General features: G+C 41.2%; 1 protein-coding gene across 4 annotated transcripts in view; it reads left to right on the forward strand.

Annotated features, from left to right (window-relative positions):
* Window positions 1-1,191: 1,191 nt before the first annotated feature.
* The window catches only part of SYNJ2 (synaptojanin 2), a 66,945-nt gene continuing 47,886 nt past the window's right edge, over window positions 1,192-20,250 (forward strand). The window contains exons 1-2 of one of the 4 annotated variants that reach the window (XM_071740647.1): window positions 1,192-1,842; window positions 11,663-11,749. In XM_071740647.1, coding sequence (XP_071596748.1) covers window positions 1,722-1,842; window positions 11,663-11,749 — 208 coding nt within the window. In that variant the 5' untranslated portion in view covers window positions 1,192-1,721. Of the gene's footprint in view, window positions 1,843-11,662; window positions 11,750-20,250 lie in introns of those variants that run through there. The other 3 variants (XM_071740648.1, XM_071740649.1, XM_071740650.1) reach the window with 3 other exon arrangements.

Consider the following 20,250-nt stretch of genomic DNA (forward strand, 5'->3'; position numbering starts at 1 on the left):
CTGATATACCGTACCAGAAAAGCCCTACGCAAACACCAATCCCACTTTCCCTACTAGATCCTTTCAAAATGATATTTAAGAAGGCACCATAAAGATAACCAAAATAAATATTTTCAAGTTACTATTACTTATAAAATAAATAAAACAAACGTGTGTTTCCATCAAGTTTAATGGGGGCAGGAACTGTTGTATTCCACCTGGGCAGAGCACAGCCATGACTGATAACCTCAGTGTTAATGTGAGACTGTAACTACAGGTGGTGGCTTAGGTATTCTCAGTTTCACAGTTTACTCTGCTTATGAATGTAAAATATGATTCTGCCACATTAAGAAATTAGAACTGTGCTCGAGTTACCTGTGTATAAATAGGATTATGGTTTCTACTAGAAATTACAGCAATTTTTCTCTCATCTGAACGCATCTGTAGAGCACACCTGAGATTACCTTCACAACATATTCCTTAAGGCTGGCCTCTGGAAAAAAATTGGTGCTTTGACACGTACAGTCGTAACAGGGAATTGTGATGGGAATCCTGCAATTAAAAAAACCAACCAAAAAAACAAAACAAAACAACCCAAAACCAAACGAACAAACAAAAAAACCCAAACAAAAGAATACCATTACATAAAGGAACACCGCTTTTTAATTACTCATCAAGCTAAAACGTGCATGGCGCCTTTTACCGGAGCGGTTTTACAGACCAGGGGCGGGTCTGGCCCTTTCCAGGCACAACCGCAGCTCAGTGAAGCCCCCGGGACTCCCAGCGCCGGGACCCGCACCACCCGACGTGCGTGCGGGAATCCCCTCACTCCGCCCGACGGCGGCCGCCCCGAGCAGGCGGCAGGGCGGGGCCGGGGAGCCGGGCGGCCGCTGCCCGCAGGAAGCGGGAAAAGGTTGCAGCCTCTGTACGGCCACAGGCGGGGGTGGAGAAAGCAATTCGGGTTCCTCAAGGCGTTTTACTTCTCGGCGGCCCTCGTCGCCCCAGGCAGCGCGGCCACGACGGCCGTGCGAACCAAAGGCCGCCGGGCGCTGCCGGGGGTTTGGCGGACAGCCTCGCTTCACCCACCACGCCCCAGACGAGCTGCTGCCGGTCCGGTTCGGTTCGGTCCAGGCCAGCGGGTGGCCCGTAGCGCCCCATCAGGCGCGGCAGGGCCGTAGGGGTCGGTCTGTTTTGTCCGTCGCTCCTCCCCCGCGGGGAGGGGTGGGTAGCGGCGCCCCGGCGGCGGCGTGTACCTGTCGAGGCGGAGGAGGAGCCGGATCCGGGGAGAGAGGGACAAAGTTAACTGGAAAGTTTAGAGGGGACCGTGGGTGGGAAGAGAGAGGCTGAGAGGGGAAGGTCGATCCCGCCCCGCTGCCCGCAGCCGGGGAGTCCCCGAGGAAGAGGCAGCAGCCGTGCTGCGGAGCCGCAGGGGAGAGGAGAAGCGGCAACCTCAAACTCTCTGCTCCCTTCACTGCTGGACGGGCCCTCACAGGCACTTGGAGGCCTGCTGAGGTTACCGGCTCCCGGGAAGGGTACGCAGCCCCGTCCTCCTTGCCCGCCGCCCTGGGCGTCTTCTACTCCGGGGAGAAGCGGTCTGCCAGGACCGGCGATCCCGCCGGGACGAAGGGCTACTGCTGATCCCACCAGGCCCCCCGGGGGCTCCTTCGCCACCGGCGCCAGGGCTCGCAGCTCCCCTTCGCTGACACCTCCCCGCTCTTTCCTCCCTGCGACCGGCGGCTCCCATGGCTCTGAGCAAAGGGCTGCGGCTGCTCTGGAAGCAGGAGCCGGGGCCCAGCGCCCTGCTAGAGGCGCGCACTCGCCGGGACTGCCTGTTGCTGGAGGCCGGCACCGTGGCGGCGCTCAGTAAGTGCCCGCGGCGGGCCGGGCCGGGCCGGGTTGGGCCGGGTGGCTTCCCGCCCGTTGCATGTGGGGGGGGCTGTGGCGTGGGGACGTGGCGTGTCTGTGGGGACGCTCCTGGTGCCCGCGGGGCTCCTGTGGTGCCGGCGAAAGGTGCCTGGGAGGTTTGGGGCACTTTTCCTTGCGGTGTGGAGAGAGGGAATGGAAGAGAGCTGACCTGGGCCCAGCGCGACACTGACCGTAGGGAACTCCCCTCCCTTTAAACCAGCATGGCCCTCCTCCTTGCTGCTGGTTTAGAGTGACTTCAGGTGCTAAGCCATGCAAGATGGGCTGTCCAGCATCTCCTCTCTTTGTGACCCCAGCCTGACCCATGTCTGACTGGCTCTTTCCCTGCTCAGGATGCATTTACCTTCCTCACCATCAGCCGGGGTGGAAGAAGCTGGAGGGGACACCTGCCTGAGTCGATACAGGGCGCCTTTACCGTGCAAGCCTTGTATTCTGCATATTTGGATGACCCTTGGTGACTTCAGAAAAGGGTCCAGGGGCAAGGGGCCCACTGCCTCTTCAAAATTTCTATTCAACTAGATAGAGCGTTAGCCACCAGTGTAGGTGTCCAGTTCACAGCAGAGCCTACTTAGGATTTGTGTCCCATAAAGAAAACTTGGATTCTTGCTGTGGTGCCATCCCTGCTCTTGTGGTTTGTGCTGTGTATGGTATCTGAGTGTCTGGCTCTTCCTGCAGGAGCTTGTGTCTCACCTGAGGCTGTAGAAGTTGCAAACGTGCTCAGGGTTGTCTCATCTTGTGTTTTGATACTTTACTCCTATGAAGTTAATTCAATGCCAGTGTTGAGGCAGACACAGAAAAATGAGGTAACCAATAATTCAAGATACAGAGTAACACTGTGCTGTGCTCTTGAATTGTGTTGTGTGTAATACCTGTTCCTGCGATCATGCCACTGTTCACAGTGTTGCCAGAGAACAAATTCAAGCAGATCAAAGGAAAAGAGAAAGACTTATCTGCGATTTCTGCTGTTAAGAACTGCATGTGTGTTGTGGCTTTTACAGCCACGTCAGCTCAGTATCTGGGTCCACTGAGCTGAATCTTCCATGATGCATGGTGGCAAGACATCCAAATTAAAATGCCTAATTTTCAGCTATTGGGGCTTTTATGAATGAAGTAAGCCGAGCAGGTCTACAGGTGGCAGCTGGTTTTCACAAGAACTCATAGGTTCTTATAGCAGAAAAATTTCACCTGTTGTGATAAAGATCTCTTATTGCCACACTGTAGGATTCTTTTTTAATGTAGGATTCTTTTCTAAATTTTGATGGAATTTTATATTATGTGTTATTTTGGGGGTTCGGTTTCTTGTTAAATTGATTGGTACTTGTGCCCATTAATGTGTTACATTTTTCTAGGATTTTTGTGTTTGTTTTCAATCAACTGACAAAGTACTGAGCAGCGTTTTACTCACTTTCTCTGATTCAATAACCTGTTGCATTTAAACTCTTCCTTCGTATCAATGGGTTTTGATCCCACTGAAATGTCAGTATTTTGTTATGCTGATACAAATCTAAAGCAGCTCCACTGCCTAAAGCCAATGTCAGTTAATGGGATTGACAGACCAGTATTTGTGTAGTGATCCCAAGCCAATTTGTAGGACAAATAGTTGGAAAGATTAATTGAGATCTCCCTAATAAAGGGAATCGTCAGTTTGCAATAGATTTTCCTGCCTTGATGTTACAATCCCCCATTTGAATTGCTCTAGCTAAAAATTATTGGAGAATTTATTTAGCCTCTTGCAAAATGTGCCTTAGAAAAATTTTGGTGTAGTGATCTGTATGGTGGCTTGTGTAAAAGCCTGTTTGCTGTGCCTTTGAAAGCCCGATGTAATTTCTTGAGGTAACTGTAATTATGCAGGCATTGGCATCCAGCCCACTCCATGTTAGTATCTTTTGTCATTTTACTTCATTTAGTTTTTCTTTTCCTGCCTGGGTTGGCTCCCACATTGTAGGAAAACCTAGTTTATCCAGTTGAGCCTGTTTAGTCAGTTTCTTCTGTTTATGCAGCAGAGGACCAGGGAAGGAGGGAAGACCAGCATTAGGTATTGTGGTAGAAAATTTACAAGAACTGTGAGGAGGAAGCTCCACAGCCAGGATGGTAACAGAAGCAGCTTTAATTTTGTTTTGTTTGACTTTCCTTTAGGTTGTTACTACCAAGAGAGCACTTTGGTGGAAGGCTAACACTTTGTAATATGTTTTCAGATGTACTGCCACTCAGATTTTGTTAATTTTGCCTTCTCTTACTTTTCCATTTCTAAAATACAGTTTTTTTTAAATTGCATGCCTGTGGTGAGGAGGAATTATGCAACTGTGTCTTGTGCAAACTTCCACACTAGATAAAAACAGACACACTTATCTGGAGCACTTAAGTGGTACAACAGTTCATGCAGTTTTGCCACAGCAGCCTCATATCAATAGAACTGTCGAGAAGAATATTCATGGATGGAGAATAGAGGCCTGAGATAAAATTTTAGCCATTGTTTATTATTCTTTTCCATACTTACCAGGTGTCTCTACCCTTGAACAGGCAGGACATTACATTTTTTTGAAAGTTCAATTGATTCTGTCATACTTTTGTACTATAAAAAACCTAAATGCTGAATTTAACTTAGTATTGTGGGAGAAGGGAGTGAGAATCAATTTAGAAAAAGTGACGTTACACAAAAGAAATCTAAAAAACTCACACTTGATTAAATACGTTGTCTGTACAGGCCATAAGCCTCTGGTAAGCGCATAATTAAAATAAACCCTTTCAAGTATGTGAGCCAAAAATATGATACTGTCTTGTGAATGGGGGAACTTTTTCCTCTCTCTGTATGTTATAAAAATTCTGATAACAATTTTAGTCGTAAATTGGTTATATTTCAGAATTTCCTTATTATATGTGGAGATTTAATACTTTTTAACTTGAAAAATCTTTGCACATTTGATACCAGTAGTGGGAATCTGCAGTTTATAAAAAGAGCACATTCAGGCTGTAACAGAAACCTGACCTAAGAAACTTTTGAAAACCTCAAGGAATCATCACAGCAGGGAACCTACCTACATAACCTCAAGCCCATTAATCGCATAGCAATGTAGTATTTATAATTTCTAATTATTTCTAAATATTTCTAATTTCTATTTAGAAAGCTCTCTGTTTTACCATACCTTAAATAGTAATTTTGAAGATGGGAGTTTTTCTTCTTCTTCTCCTCATGATGTCACTATAGGGTGGAGGGTTAAAGTCACTGTTTCCAATTTAACAGCATGTTTTGCCAGAGGCTTTTCAGCCTTGAAGCTTCAGTCATCTCCAGAAGGATGGGTGACAGCCTGAAACAATTCTTCCAGGCATTCTCTAAAGGAGAACATCGATAATTAGGTTATCTGGAAGAAATTTAGAGTAATGAAGGATCAAGAGAAATTGTCATTGATTTAGAAGCTCTTGTTTATACAAGAGGGAGCATGGATAGAAATACTTTTCCCACTTCAGTGCATTGCAGTTTTAAAGCCTTACAGGTGAAGGAGAACAGTGTAAGTCACTCCTGAATTGCTGTCAGGGCAGTCACTGGACTAAACTAAGGCTATGATGCTGAAAATATAGTTATTTAACTTAATTATAGCAGGTAGTTTCAGTAAAATGATGTTAACAGGCGTTCTCTGCTATTGAGCAGTGTGTGTAAAAATATGTTTTTGCAAGGGCATAGCTGAAGGTTACACAGAATTCTGATTTTTTTGCGTAAGCACTGATTCTGCAATTGCTTGTATGAAGGCTGTTACAACATCTGTTACAGTGGATCTTAAATGACCATGGCATTTTCAAAAAATTGAAACTCAAAGCTGATATAGTGTGGGTTTTTGCAAATATGGCTGAAGGTTTTCCTCCAGACTTACAGCTAGAGGTTTGGGAAGGAGGCATTCACTAGAAACAAACCTATGTAGTGTTAAGGGGTGTGTGCACTCTGCAGAGCAGATCTATGGCTCCTCTGCAGCTTCGGTTGCAGTAACGTGTGGTTCCCTGTTGCAGTGGGGTGAAATTAGGACATAACCTTGCAGAGGGAGGGATGCAAAACCAGGAAGTGGCAATTATTTACCTACGTATCTTCTGTATACAGAATGCAATTTCTGTGCTGTATGCACACTCATTGTTCACAACTCAGTTTTGTATTTAGCTGGATAAGTACGCCACTGAGTACGGTACAGAAATCAAACACCAATACGTGTGTAAGTGTATCACAGATGTATTTCTAAGCACAGTAGACTATCCAAAATGTTGAGCCTAGCAGTATGACTCATTTTTACTCTTACACCAGGATATTTATACAGCTAATCTCCCTACTCTATCTGTATTTTTAAAACTTCTTGTTTGCATTTAAAAACTTCTTAAATAATCTGATTATGATTTTTATTGACAGTTTCTGTAGTTTAGTGGTATTTAAAAAAAATTCCAATTGTGGATCCCTACTAAACATGTAGTGTCAGTAATCTGTGTAGCAAAAGCCTTTGGGTTTTTCTGTTACATTGGCAATAGACACTTGCAAACTATGGTTTCTTGGGCTGAATTTCACGGCTGTGGGTTATAGGAAGATGTGTGTTTTACAATTTTACTGTTATTCAAAGGGAAACTGAATACACAGAAGAGGGAAGGTGTATTGGTATAAATGTAGAGTGTAGCTTACAAAACTCGTTAGCAATGCTAGGGAAGTGTTAGTTGTTGTGAGGTGTATATCCTTCTTAGTGGTTTATTTCTGTAGTGACTACAAACTTGTGTGTTGATATATGTAATAAAGCATAGAATAGTTTGGGCTGGAAGGGACCCTAAATGTCACCTAGTTCCAACCCCTCTGCATGGGCAGAACACCTCCCACTACACCAGGTTGCTCAAAGCCCCATCTAACCTGGCCTTGAACACTTTCAGGGATGGGGCATCCACAACTCCTCTTGGCATCCTCTTTCAGTGTCTCACCACCCTCACAGTGACAGGACAGGAACCACAAAGATAATGATGAGATCCAGTACAATGACTTAGGGATTTCTTTTTTATCTTTATGTTCTTGATTGCCTGCAGACCATAGCACTGGCCATTAGAAATCTGGTGGTTTCATTTGCTGTGTTTTCAGTCAGAAATACCACTTTCTAGAAAATGGGTAAATATATTGCTTAACCTTTTGAATATCCACTCTGAACCGTAACCATGACCACAGACCTCTTCCCAACTATGTATCCCTTGACCTATATGGTTTCTCAGACTACAGTATGACTTGCATAATGCCTGTGTAGCTCAGGTTGGATGTGAATAGGGAGATGTTATTGACAAAAGATAAAGAAAATAAATGAAAACACAAGAGTGCTTTAGGCCTGTCTGAGGATGACAGAAAACGGGAGGCGTGTTAATTGTCTGAACTCTTATAATACCAGAGATCAGCTGGTATATCTAGGTAAGATGCTGGCAATAATGTATATATATTACATGGTTTTGGATTTGTGTATGGAATTTGTTTGTTTATAGGTTCGTTCTTTCTGTGGAAAATTCACATCTCTTTCCCCAAAATGCTAAAAGATACAAATAAAGGAGACAAGCTACTGAGACCTCACCACATCAAACCTGCTTCTAAGAGGACTTGGAAATGCTTCGAAGTATATGTATACAGTGGTACCCACAGCTAAGCAGGTGTCTGATTATTTCCAGAATCAGGTTTTAGAAAGAGGGGAGAGACAGAGTCTGTAGCCTGGTCCCAGACTGTTTTCTTCAAGAGCTCTTGAACATTTGATTTGGAACTAGAGTACCTTTCCGCCCACTATGGTGGGCACTGACTTTTTTGGGCACCATATGTTTCAGAGGACTGGTAAGTTCTTGCTAAGTTTGGGAGATCCATCCAAAGGCAGGGTTAACTAAAGGAAGCTACGTATGTCTGGCCAGTTCCTGCTAGACACTAAATTGAATTTGCAGCTTTTACAAGCAGGAAATCACACTTGGATAGGCCACGTGGTATATGTAGCTACAGGTCTTCTTGTGGTGTTTTTCTTTAGTTCTGAAATATTTGATGCATGGAAAAAGATCACTTTTAATTGAGTTGATTGTAGCTTAGTTTCACTGAATTGTTGTGTGCCTCTTGTTTCGCAAGGGTTAAAATTTTGATCTAGCATGTGAACCTTACATATAATTTACATCAGGAGCTTTTACATAATTGATATTAAAAGTGCTTGAGGAATGTAGACAGTGTGCAGGTGTGTAAAGCTGTTAGGAACACAACACAATTGTGGTAATTATGGCAGAGGTAGATACTCAATTATACGTTTTGTGGAAGGAAAGATTACTAAAAATATTAGTGGACGGCTTTCCTGGAGTTTGGTAATCACTGTGTACTCTTGAGTACATATAGCTAGTACGAATGCACTGTGTATTTGCAAACTCAACTTGCTCTCTAGGTAGAAACTATTTTTGTGAGTTTCATCAGCTTCTATAGCAGTACTGTGCATTAGCTATGTGTGTGTATAGAAAAGGCTTAGAAAAAGGAGAGGTTTACATGCTAAACATAATTCTCATCCTAGGTTTTCAAGCAGACCACTCTTACTGCCTCTGCACTTCACAGTTTTTGTGAAAGCTGTTGCAGAATATAACCCCTTCCTTTGGAACTTTTAGCAGATTATTATGGAAATAATTTTCATATTACTAATTAGAGAAATGCTGCATCTTTGGGCATCCAGCTATCAAATGTTATTGCTAAAAGTATTTTCAGTGTTGCTGAAACTTGCCAGTTATGGTTTATGCTTTCCCTACTCATGAACAATCCTTTAGAGTTTTGCAGTAACTTTCCCCTTTAACTCTCTTCATTAAGCAAAGGCAGTTGCGTATCAGCTGGTTTTGTTTTCTGTCTAGGCACTCACTTTCTGATTATGGTTCTTGTGTCTAAGCACTGTTTGTGAATAGTCCAGACATTTCAGACCAGCTTTTAATGACAGTTATTTGAGATTTCAATAAGAAATTGTTAAGATTTGTAAAGATATGAACTTGGCTCAAGCCCACTTCAATAATGTTAGAAAGTGTGAAGTCACACTTCAGTCATCCTTTCTATGTGTTGCTTTTTATAGTGTATTTGAGGACTCCTCCTCATTATCCCTCACTCATTAAAAAAATAAAATAACCATCTGAGCTTTGTTACAGTCTAGCTAGGACTTGCCAGTGCTGGAGGAATCTCTCCTGTATCATCTCCTGCGCAGTGGCAGGACATGGAATGAGACAGCACTGTGGTGGCTGGAGGCTGTGAGGGATGAAGGAATCATCCTCCCAGTCATGAGGACCCTCACAGAGGGGATGCAGCATGTGGGAGCTGCTGCCTGAGGCCCCTGACCCATGCAAAATGACAGTGGTCACAGTGCATCTCAGGAGTTTGTGCAATACTAAGGAGTGTAATGGGATGAGAGTCTTCAAATCCCATCTGTATCTATAGCATTGATTGATGGATTTTCCCACACAAATTTGGTCTCCATGCACTAAAATATTCAGGCCTCTGTGTTTACATCACCTACAGGTGTAGCTGTGCCTGGCACCTTCTTTCCATCTTGGACTATCCACAGGTGAAGTTTTAGAGCATGCTGCATCTTCAGAGAATGCATGGAAGTGTCAAGAAAAGATCACCTTGTTACTTTTTTGGTTCCCCAGAATAAATTGCTTCACAGAACAAAATGGATACCCTAGATTAAGTAACAGAATCTGCCAAGTGGTAGAAGTTATGGGCAAGTTGCTAGCCAGCCAAAAAAAGTGGCAGTGCAGCCCAGGGTCTGGAGCTTTGTGTTCGAAGGCTGCTTCTCCCTTCCAGGTAGCTCTGCTGATGCTGATGCCTTGACTGATGGGCTCTGACTCTGCAGATAAATGTTCTGTCAAATGGCTTGACCAGAACAATGATTTATTTTTGTAGCACTACTTGCAAAACGCAGCTATTTGTGTGTTTGGAAGTGTCCCATACCAGGAGCTGATGTGTCTGTGATGCTTCTGACTTGACCTGGGAGACTTTGGTGGCTTTTGTGTTGCTTATTTCTACACTGGAAGGAATTCCATTCTTTTGGATCATGCTTTTACCAGACACTCGAACAGCCAGCTTTCCAGCCCATTTGGAGAGTAACACTGTGCTTTCAAGATGTCTTTTAAATGCTTTCAGGCTGTATCTAGCTTGCAAGTTTGCGAGCTCCTCCATCAGTCTGAAATCTGAATGTCTTGCTGTTTCTGTCTTTCTCTATTTCTTCCTTTTTAACCTTTTTTTTTTTTTTTTTTTTTTTTTTTTTTTATATATATATATATATGTAAGGAAGGCTTGTCAGGGAATCTTTTTTAAAAAATAAAACATTCTTGCAATCTATCTAAACCATTGCTGCTGATGTTTTTTTGAAGTGCTAGAGAACTGACCTTCATGAGTCTCATCTCTTAGACTTGGTGTTGTCACCGAGTATTTAAGTTGTTATTGTCCAGGGATTTACCTTACTCATTCAAAGTCTCTTTGTCCTCTTTCTGTTGCTTATGTTTTGTTTAATTAGTGTGTGGCATCAAAATTTCACTAGTTTCTCCTGATTCAGTTTTTCTAAGAAAGGAGGATAAGTTGTGAGTCTGATAGCAAAAATAAAATTAAATAGCAAGTCTTCCTGATTTGTTATGGATGCAAAAATTGAGACAAATGTATTTTGATTTCTGTTGGAGGTTGCCTCTGGTAAGGAATTTTGTGAGTGGAATTGTCCTTTCCTTTCCATTCAAATGTCAGTGGTATGTGGGTTGTTTTCCATGCTTCTCACTGAGCTACTTGACTTCGAGGTTTATAAAGAGAAGTCTGTTTCTTTCTTTTCTGTTCTGTCATCCATTGCAGGCAATTCAGTTTCCTTTATGTGCCCAGACATTTAAAAAAATTTTTTTAACTGCTGAAGTTTATTAGGAACATAAGATTGTAAAGCAACTCTAAAAGTACCACACTGCTGTCTGTGGTCCGAAAAGCAAATAGACATTTGAGGGTCACAGCCTCTTTTCCTTGCTCATGAGACTAACCTTATTCCTCATTGGGAAATGTGTACAAAATGCAGACTGAGCAATTCAGCAAGTATTTCAGTTTTACTTTAAAGTAAGCAGTGGTAAGTTTGAATCATGTTCTGGCTCACTATCTAAATGTTCTGTTTGTGCCCACTTTAAGTCAGTTGTTGCAGAAATACATGAATCTAACTGAAATCAGCATCTCACCCTTTATTAATTTATGTTTAATAAACTAGCTCTTACTTCAGTAAAATATGTTTAAATCATCCTGAAGTCAGTATCTGCTGTTGTGCCTGCATTAGGTTATGTTATCTTGCAAAAAAAGATTCCAGTTCTGTCTGAAATCTGGAAGCAGAAACTGTCTCCTTTTGTACGTCAAGAAAATATATATTGTATTTTGGCTTATGGCCAGAAAAAATGGTACTTTTGTTCTTATTTTAGAATGGTGTAATGTTTACATGTGCCTGTATACTTGTTCACTTACTCTGGAACTGATGTTGTATCTGTAAGAGAGAGCAGAACATTACAAAGGATCATGTTATTTGGAAAGGTGGTGAGTGCCCTTCTTTCTTCTAGGATAGTGTGTGGAGATGCTATGCATTTTGGTCCAGTCACATTTTTTATCACTGTGTTCTTACCACATTTTAGCCCTACCTTTGCATTGTTGTTTTGTTGACTGAGTGAAATCAAGTGGGAAGCATTGGTGTAGACAATAGCTGAAAATTTTATAAAGACTGGAAAACTAAGGTTTGCTGCCTTTTGTTTTGTTTCTCAGCTCCAGAAGAAAAGGATGCAATTAAAGGACAATATGAAAAACTCATGGATGCTTATGGCTGCTTAGGAGAGCTTCAGATTAAATGTGGTAAGTGGCCATCTGTATGACTAAGATTGTAAAATGTCCACGCAATGCTAAAAGACAGGAATGGGTAGCTAAAATTGTCAAATTCTGTAATTTGTGAAAGCTAATTGCACCTTGTTGTGTCCATTTTGGAAAAGGTTTGTTTCTTCTTCTGTGCTGTGCCAAAAGCATATCACTACATGATAGTCCAAGAATTTTGGATTTTTCCCTGGTTTTGTCTAACATTCTTAGCTGAAGATAATTGCCATTTTTCCCCCTTACTACATTTGTCCAAGGCAAGCTGTAATTTCTTGCGCTTTTTCCCCCAAAGGATCATGCTAAACAGTGATTAATGGTCCTCTGAGACTGCACTACTCCAGATTCTCATACCTTGCTATAATCTCCAGTTGCCTTTAGTTGAGTAGTTCACGTGGATAAGGATTTGCAGAAGTCTTTAACTTCAGCTGGTGTAGTAAAGAGTATTTATTGCCACTGCTGTAAACTTCTGTACAGTTTGGGAATCTTGATTTAGCAAAGGAGTTGCTATTACACTGTCTACAGGAATGTTAATGGAAATAGCATTAGGAAGAGAACAGCAGTTGCTGATTTGAAGGTAATATATTGTACCTAACACAGCAGACTTGAAATTCACTGGTAAAAACATGCATTAAACCAAAAAGCACTGTGTGCCTTTTCCCCATGGTCTTTTTACAATGAGCCTTAATTTTGACTTGGAGGAATGACAGGACTTTTCCATATAACCTAGTGCATGATCAAGGAATCTGCCATTGGTATTTAGACCAATGAATAGAAGTGTACCTTTTTACAGCCCACTTACCATTTTATGGCTTGAGTAATAGGACTTGAGAGTGATCTGAAGAAGCGACTGCAATCTGAAAGATTTGTGTGAATCTGAAAGATTTAAAGCTGTAGGCCCATCCAGTGTTTCAAAAAGAATGTGGGCTTTTTGTTTGTTTTGTTCCTTGTGGAGTTAATTTGGCATCTCTGTGGAGATTAATATCAATTCGTTAATGTAATTAAAAACTGAGAGCTTGTGATTATTTCTTGGCACTTGAACCTGGTTTTCTTCATAGGAGTCTAATGAATCCTGTTGTAATAGTAAAGGAATGTAGCTGTTGAATGCAAACTCTTCAAGCTACAGATGAGGGTAGTTTCTCTTATTAAATTACAAGTCCTGGTACAGGACTTCCTTTGGGAAAGATTGTTAAAATTTTATTGGTAATTGTATAAAAAAAGAAAACTATTGAAGGCAAACTTATAATTGTGATTGTTTGAAAAGTCAGGAGGGTCATGCTGTGATGGTAAGCAAAGGTAAGCTCAACATGTCCAGAAAGTAAAGATAATTGCACGCCTGCTATCTTACCGAGAGGTGGTTGGAAGTTTTTTTTTTTTCAGTCTCAGATCTTCTGTCTTGCTTTTAAGTTCTATCCCTCTAGCTGTTGCTTAAGTGAAAGATTAAGACTAGAAAGGAATGCCCTGTAACTTTTTTCCTTTTTTTATACAACGTATTTAGCAGCTGCAAACAAGGCCATAATTGGTCAGTTCACTGTGCATCAGTCATCACTTAGCATTCGTTTTAGGAGTATCAGTATTTTTTTCTTACAACTGGAAACTTGCAGACCATAAGTACTAAATTAACTGAAAATATTTGTGAAAGTACATTCCACTGTGATATTAAAAGAATATATTTGTAGAGCAGAAGGGGGAGTCTTTTTTTCAAGATGTGAAAGATGTCTCTGAGCACTTTAATTAATCTGTAAATACCATTACTTAGGAATCCAAATAAATCACATTGCATGTCTGCCAAAGTAGATCTCACTTTTCAGAAGAAAGTAGATGAAATATGTGAAACTGACTCACATAGTTAATGTTTCCCACCAGGAATAACATTCACTTCTATGTATTTCTGTCTGTTAACATGACTCACTAAGTTCTACTGCTTTCTTTTGTGAGATGGATGGTGGCAGAATGAATTGTACAGTGTTTCTGAGTTGTATCTCAGCCAAGATTTTGCTGCCAAAGAAGATCTAGCAGTGGCAAATACATCTTAAGCAAAGTGTTAAAAGAGCTGCTCTGCAGTATTTGGTTAGATGCTGCAGTGTCAGTATGGAGTGCTTATATAATGTTGAATTTTGACACCATCACTACATAGGTTGTTACTTTAATACAGCTGCTGTATTTGAGAGGCATTCTGAATAAATTGGACTGTATGTACTCTCACTCTTGCACATATACAGCGTGCAGTTGAAAGGAAGAAGTTTCAAAGGCAAAAAGGACAATTATGAACCTGTTTTCTGTTCCGTTCACTCATTTCCTAGTAATGTAATTGTATTTTGAATAGGAAGAATGAGTATCTCTGAGACTAAAACTGTAGTTCAGAAAAATCTGGATTCTTTTCAGAATTCTGCTGTAGATTTCCTCAGGTAGTTTCATCTACAAGGTTAGAATCCACTTCTCTGCTGTGTTCTCATGCTAATTTTGGAAGCAAATGAGGAGCAAAGATACCTTGCAAATTGTTTTTTAGTGAAATATGAAGTGAAGGCATGCGTTGAGTGGAGGTGGAACAGGCTGAGAGAACATGAACAGTGGCATGACTGCTGAAATGGAGAATGAGCAAAAACTGGAATGAATTTAATTTTTAAAAGGAAAAGGCATTCTTGAGTGAAATATTTAGTTAAGAAGGACAAAATAGGAATTGAATATTGTCTTCTTTTCACCACAGCTCATAATAGGCAACCCTGAAGTCATCCCATACACTGCAGAGGAAACAATTGCCTTGAGTCACGTAGACAGGTTAAATACAGAAACTGCAGCTTGTTATTGTAGGGTGTGACGTACCAGAACTGTGCTTCCTTTTCAACTTGGATTAAGGCAGTTGGATTCACAAGAGCTTTTGGAAAAATGGATGGAAGCTTTTTTTGTCTTGTTTCTATGCCAAATGTTCTCCATCCCTTGCCTCCCTTGTGCAACCTGATAAAAGGGCATTCAGCACATATCGCTGTGAGCAAAACCTTTCTTATATTTCTTATATAGAGTTCTCTAACAACAGTTATGGTGATTTGTAGTTGTAATGGGACTAAATAATGATCTTGGTCACAATGCATGAACATTTATACCCATCTGCCTGAGATCAAAATTTGGTCTGTAAGATTTGAAAGATATTTTTTTTCATTACTAAATAAAGTGTTGCTTTTTTTGGGGGGGGAGGGGTCTTGCTTTTTCATAGATGTGTTGCTATAGAAATCATGACCAGTAAGGAACACTTTACTTCTTCCTCTAAAATTATTTTAGATTACTTTAAAACATTCCAGATTGCATCCCAAGGAAATTAGGGATATTTCTACTGCTGTGGTCTTCAATTGCCATTCTTATGTTCCTAAATCACTTTCATCTGTGCGTGAAGTTTAGAAAGCCTAATATGAGCAGGATTGTAGAAGTTAAAGAAAAAAAATAATAATTGTTTTCCAAGGTGGGGGGCCTGCTGAGTAGTCCTCATCTGATGGGGTTGTTGGCACAAAGTGAAGTCTAAGAATCAGACCTGGAGCTTTGGTCACTTCAGAGGATATTTTCCATTTTTGGAGGAGTTGCTTTTTATTGCCTTTAATGCTGTCCCCTTTTGTCATGCACCTTGTAGCTGTCAGCTGTACATAACATGATTTCTGCCACTACTGTGCATGAAATCAAGGGAAAATGACTCTAAATTCCTCACCTTGTATAGTTCCATTAATTATGTAAGAACAGCTTGGCTCCTGTTTGAAGAAATAAAACTGGAGTTTGGCTTGTCCCCTGTTCCAGATCTGCAGGATGATCCTGAGACCTCAGCTGGCTGCAGCAGTAGGACTGGCAGAGCCAATGACTTTAGGGAATTTATTAGTGTTAATTCTCCCTTTGCTCTTGAGGATGCACTGCCAGCAGTTTAAAACATCTTCCTGGCTTATTGGGAGCTTAAATTTCAGGACTGACTGCTCATTTCATGGCTGTAGTAATTTTTTTTCCATGTTGCAGCTGATCTTCTTGACAGAGGAAACATGAAGACTTTGAATACAGTTTAGGTCCTTTCCAAGTTTGTGACTCCATAATATGCTTCCTGATGATGCTGCCAGGTGGATTTGACTGGAGTACCTGATTTTTTTGTTGTTGTTGTGACTGGTGTTAGTCTGGTACTTCAAATGCTACTTGCATAAGAACAGTTTCACTAAAAACTTAAAAGGAGCACTACTTTTAATGTAATTACAGAATAGGAAATGGCAGTGAGCTGCAGTGTTGAAAATTTAAGGCTGCAAGGGATTAATGGAATAGTCTTGATTCTTTAAAGGGGAAATACCCTCTAGCATTAAGGAATGTCTGGGTGTTTCGATTTGATTTATTTCATTAAAGTTGTGGTATTTTCACAGTTTACCAAAAAAAAACAAATTATTTTTTTAAATTCTCTCTTTCTTGTGCCATGACTTCATAAGTCTGCCTGCCATAGGAAATTCCATGCTGTGTTGACAACAGAATTTTTGTTTTGGTTGGCTGGCTTTTGCGGTATCTTTTTTGGGGGGAGTGGGGAATGTGTAGTAAACCAGGAATGCGACTTCTTGAATTCTTTTGTGAGATTTATTGGATAATAAAGTTATTTACAAAATAAAAGAATTTTTCAGTAAATTCATGTCAGCAAAAATGTTACTTTCCTTGCAGAGAATACCTAATTAATAAACAAGTATCTGCAAATTTTAGAAATGGAAAACTTTGATTTTAATCTTGATTTTTATAAAAATTACTTGCTTCAGTAGCAGCATCCATCATGATTGAAGCAATTTAAGCAATTTATACCCTTAAATTTAAGTGTATTTAGGTAAGATTGTGGTTAATACATCTGTTTTCATGTTAAGTATCTGTTTTCAGCAGGAAATATCATTACTTGTTAACATTTAAATACCATGAAAAAAATCCACATTGAGTTTTTAATATTTAAATTTAGAAGTAAATGGACTGATTTTTTTTTTTTTTAATTGTAATATAACCATATTAGTAGTCAGATTTTCAGTGATTTGCAAACAGGCAGAAGCATTTTTCCTGTGGCTGGTAATGTTAGGTTTCTGTCTTATCAGGTACTATATGTTTATGTAACAATTTTGTTTTATTCATTGCAATAACATTTTCAATCTGACAAAATGTCATAGAATCCTAGAATCCTAGAGGTTGGAAGGGACCTCGAAAGATCATCTAGTCCAACCCCCCCTGCCAGAGCAGGGCCCCCTAGAGTACATCGCATAGGAACGTGTCCAGGCGGGTTTTGAATGTCTCCAGTGAAGGAGACTCCACAACCCCCCTGGGCAGCCTGTTCCAGGGCTCCGTCACCCTTACAGTAAAAAAATTTTTTCGGATATTCAACTTGAACCTCCTATGCTCCAATTTACACCCATTACCCCTTGTCCTATCACTGGTCACCACTGAGAAAAGCCTAACTCCATCTCCCTGACACTCACCCCTTACATATTTGAAAACATTGATGAGGTCACCCCTCAGTCTCCTTTTCTCCAAACTAAAGAGACCCAGCTCCCTCAGCCTTTCCTCATAAGGGAGATGCTCCACTCCCTTAATCATCTTAGTAGCTCTGCGCTGGACTCTTTCAAGCACTTCCCTGTCCTTCTTGAACTGAGGGGCCCAGAACTGGACACAATACTCCAGGTGTGGCCTCACCAATGCAGAGTAGAGGGGGAGGAGAACCTCTCTTGACCTACTAACCACACCCTTTCTAATGCACTCCAGGATGCCATTGGCCTTCTTGGCCACAAGGGCACATTGCTGGCTCATGGTCATCTTCTTGTCTACCATGTCAAAGTGGTTGAGGAGAAATTGCGTGAGAAAAAAGGTTTGGGATTGGAAGAAGAGATTCCCAGACATATGCTGGCAAAGAAGGGAAGATGGGGAAAGTTTTTTTTATATTGTGTATAGTTTAGTGGTGGGTAATTCTTTGGCCTTAATGGAGACATGGTTAGAGGAGTAGTGCTTCAGCAGCATTAATTTTACTGTGTGAGGTTCTAAAATGGTGAAAAGCTGATGGGATTCTTTCCTCTGCTTGGGACCCTGTGGCTACATCTGTGCTGTGAAGAAAAATGGGGCAGGACACAGGGTGTTGTGATGAGGTTGCTCCCTGTGCCAGGAGGGGCATGCACATTGGGAAAGGCTCTTCCTTCCACAGACAAAGTGGTGAAAGCCCAGAGGTGATTCCCAGGAACAATGCCCAAATACCACATGGGAGGAAGGTGATATGGGGGGAGGGGGCTTGGGACTTTTTTTCCAGGGTGCAGAGTCAGAGAAATTTGTGTTAAGGTGATGCTGTGATGTTGTAGAGGTTTGGTATTCTGACTGTTTAGTAGCTATGCTCAGTGATTTAAGCAAATCAGAGAGTTACAACTGATCTGGAGACGACCTCAGCTCCCAGAGCAGTGAAATTCTTTTCCTCTCTTCAAAGGCGTCATGAAAAGTGCATGAGAGTTGTTCCATAATTTTGGAGTACTGTAAAGAGATTTATTCTGTGTATATAGAATTGCAGAATGGTCTGAATCAGAAACAGCCTCTAAGATTATCTGGTTCCAATCGCCCTGCATGTGCAAGTATGCCTCCCACTAGACCAGGCTGCTCAGAGCTCCATTCAGCCTGGCCTGCAACATTTCCAGGGAGGGGGCATCCAGAACTTCCCTGGGCAACCTGTGCCAGTGTCTCACCACCCACACAGTGAAGATTTTTTCCTAATGTCTAATCCAAATCTACCCTCTTTCAGCTTAAAATCATTGCCCCTTTTCCTATCAGCACAGGCTCTGGTAAAAAAATTCTGTCCATCTTTCTTATAAGCTCTCTTTATATACTGAAAGGTTGCAATAAGGTCACCCCAGAGCCATCTCTTCTCCAGGATGAACAGCCCCAACTCTCTCATGTGGAGTTGCTGCACAGTGGCAGTGTTACAGCTTCAGAAAGTTATCCTGATGCTTCAGGGACAATGCAGTAGCTTCTTAGCTGTGGTTATGACTTTGAGCTCATTAGCTTGTCATTTGGAGGAATTAAGAGGCTGGACCTCTTCATGCATAGATGCGTCTCCCATTTTTGGGTATGTGGTTGAGTGGAGAACATAGTAAAAAGGTCTGGAATCTCTGCTAATGGATAGCAAGTTTCTAGGTGAAGCAAAACTTTAGTTTCTGTTGGTTTTTATGTCATGCTGTTTTCCTACACATTACCTTCTTATACTAAAGAATTGCTTTGTTTAGATCCAGTTATTTTCTGCTGTTTACAAGCTCCTTGAAGGACAGAATCACAGATAAGAAGCTCACACTAATTAATTTTTTACTTCTTTTTTTGCTGTTTTAATGTTTAATTTCTCATTTGATCTCTTCTGAACCTTCTAGGAAAATTAAAGCCACAGAAGCCAACGAAAGTGTTTGTATTCATTGTCTCAGCATCCCAGCCAGCCAGCTTTCCCAAGCCTGTAACTTTTGTTTTTCTGTCCCTGAAGCTGACTGATAGTAATGTATATTTATGGCGTTTCTAAACATTGCTTCCAAATTCCCATGAATGAGCTTTATTTTGAGCTGTTCAGATTTGTATGGTTTCATCAAAGTCACCTATCTTGAGAGAGTTTACCTTTCTTGAGAGACAGGTCACTCCTACCCTTTCTGGAGGCTGTAAGACAGTATTTAGTCAGGTATGAGCTACCAAGGTGATAACTCGGGTATCTCCTACTCTTAATCCTTTGTAATTATGCAAGCTTTTGTGCAAAGAGGAAGATACTGTCAGGTTTTATGTGCTTTTAAAGCTCCACTGTGGTGTCATCTATGTACTACTGCTAGAGACATACTTCTCGAGAACACTCAAGAAGAACACAACATACCCTTGTTACAGAATGAAATCTGATGAAGAGAGCTTTTTAGTAAATACCACCTACACTGGCCTTTATGCAGAACTCGAGTCAGCAGAACAGAATAAATAAGATCTAATCTCCCACCTTGTTCAGCCATTCCAGTCCCACGTGCCTACGCAAATATTCTGGCCCCACTGGAAACCACCCGTAGCTCAAGTTTCTGTTGCCAGTCTGTGATCTGGAAGTGGTGTTTCAGGAAAAAAGGCACCAGTTTTGTTGTGTAAGTGTTAGTCTGCATTTTCAGATGGTGGGCTGCTGTGGAGAGTCACAGAGGGATCCTACAGTGTTCCTTTTTTGCTGTCTGAAGCCTTACTGTCTCAGATGGTCACTGTGCCCTTAGCTAAGTAGCTTGCTCTTGGCAGGTCAGCTGTTGCTTCTGCTATGATGGAGGAAGAAATCTTGGCCCGTTTCCACCTTTTCTTACTAACTAGGGAGAATGGGATGACATTGTCTCCATTAGAGACTAATTTAAGTGAATCCAACAGTTTCTTCAAAGCAAAACCAGTGTTTTCAGAACAGTTGTTCTGCTGTTTCTTGATTACTTTACAGTTTCAGAGAGAAGGAGCAGAGGTTGAAATCCTGCTGCGTACAAGAGATCTGATTG

Source organism: Heliangelus exortis, chromosome 3 (assembly GCF_036169615.1).
Source record: "Heliangelus exortis chromosome 3, bHelExo1.hap1, whole genome shotgun sequence".
NCBI lineage: Eukaryota > Metazoa > Chordata > Aves > Apodiformes > Trochilidae > Heliangelus > Heliangelus exortis.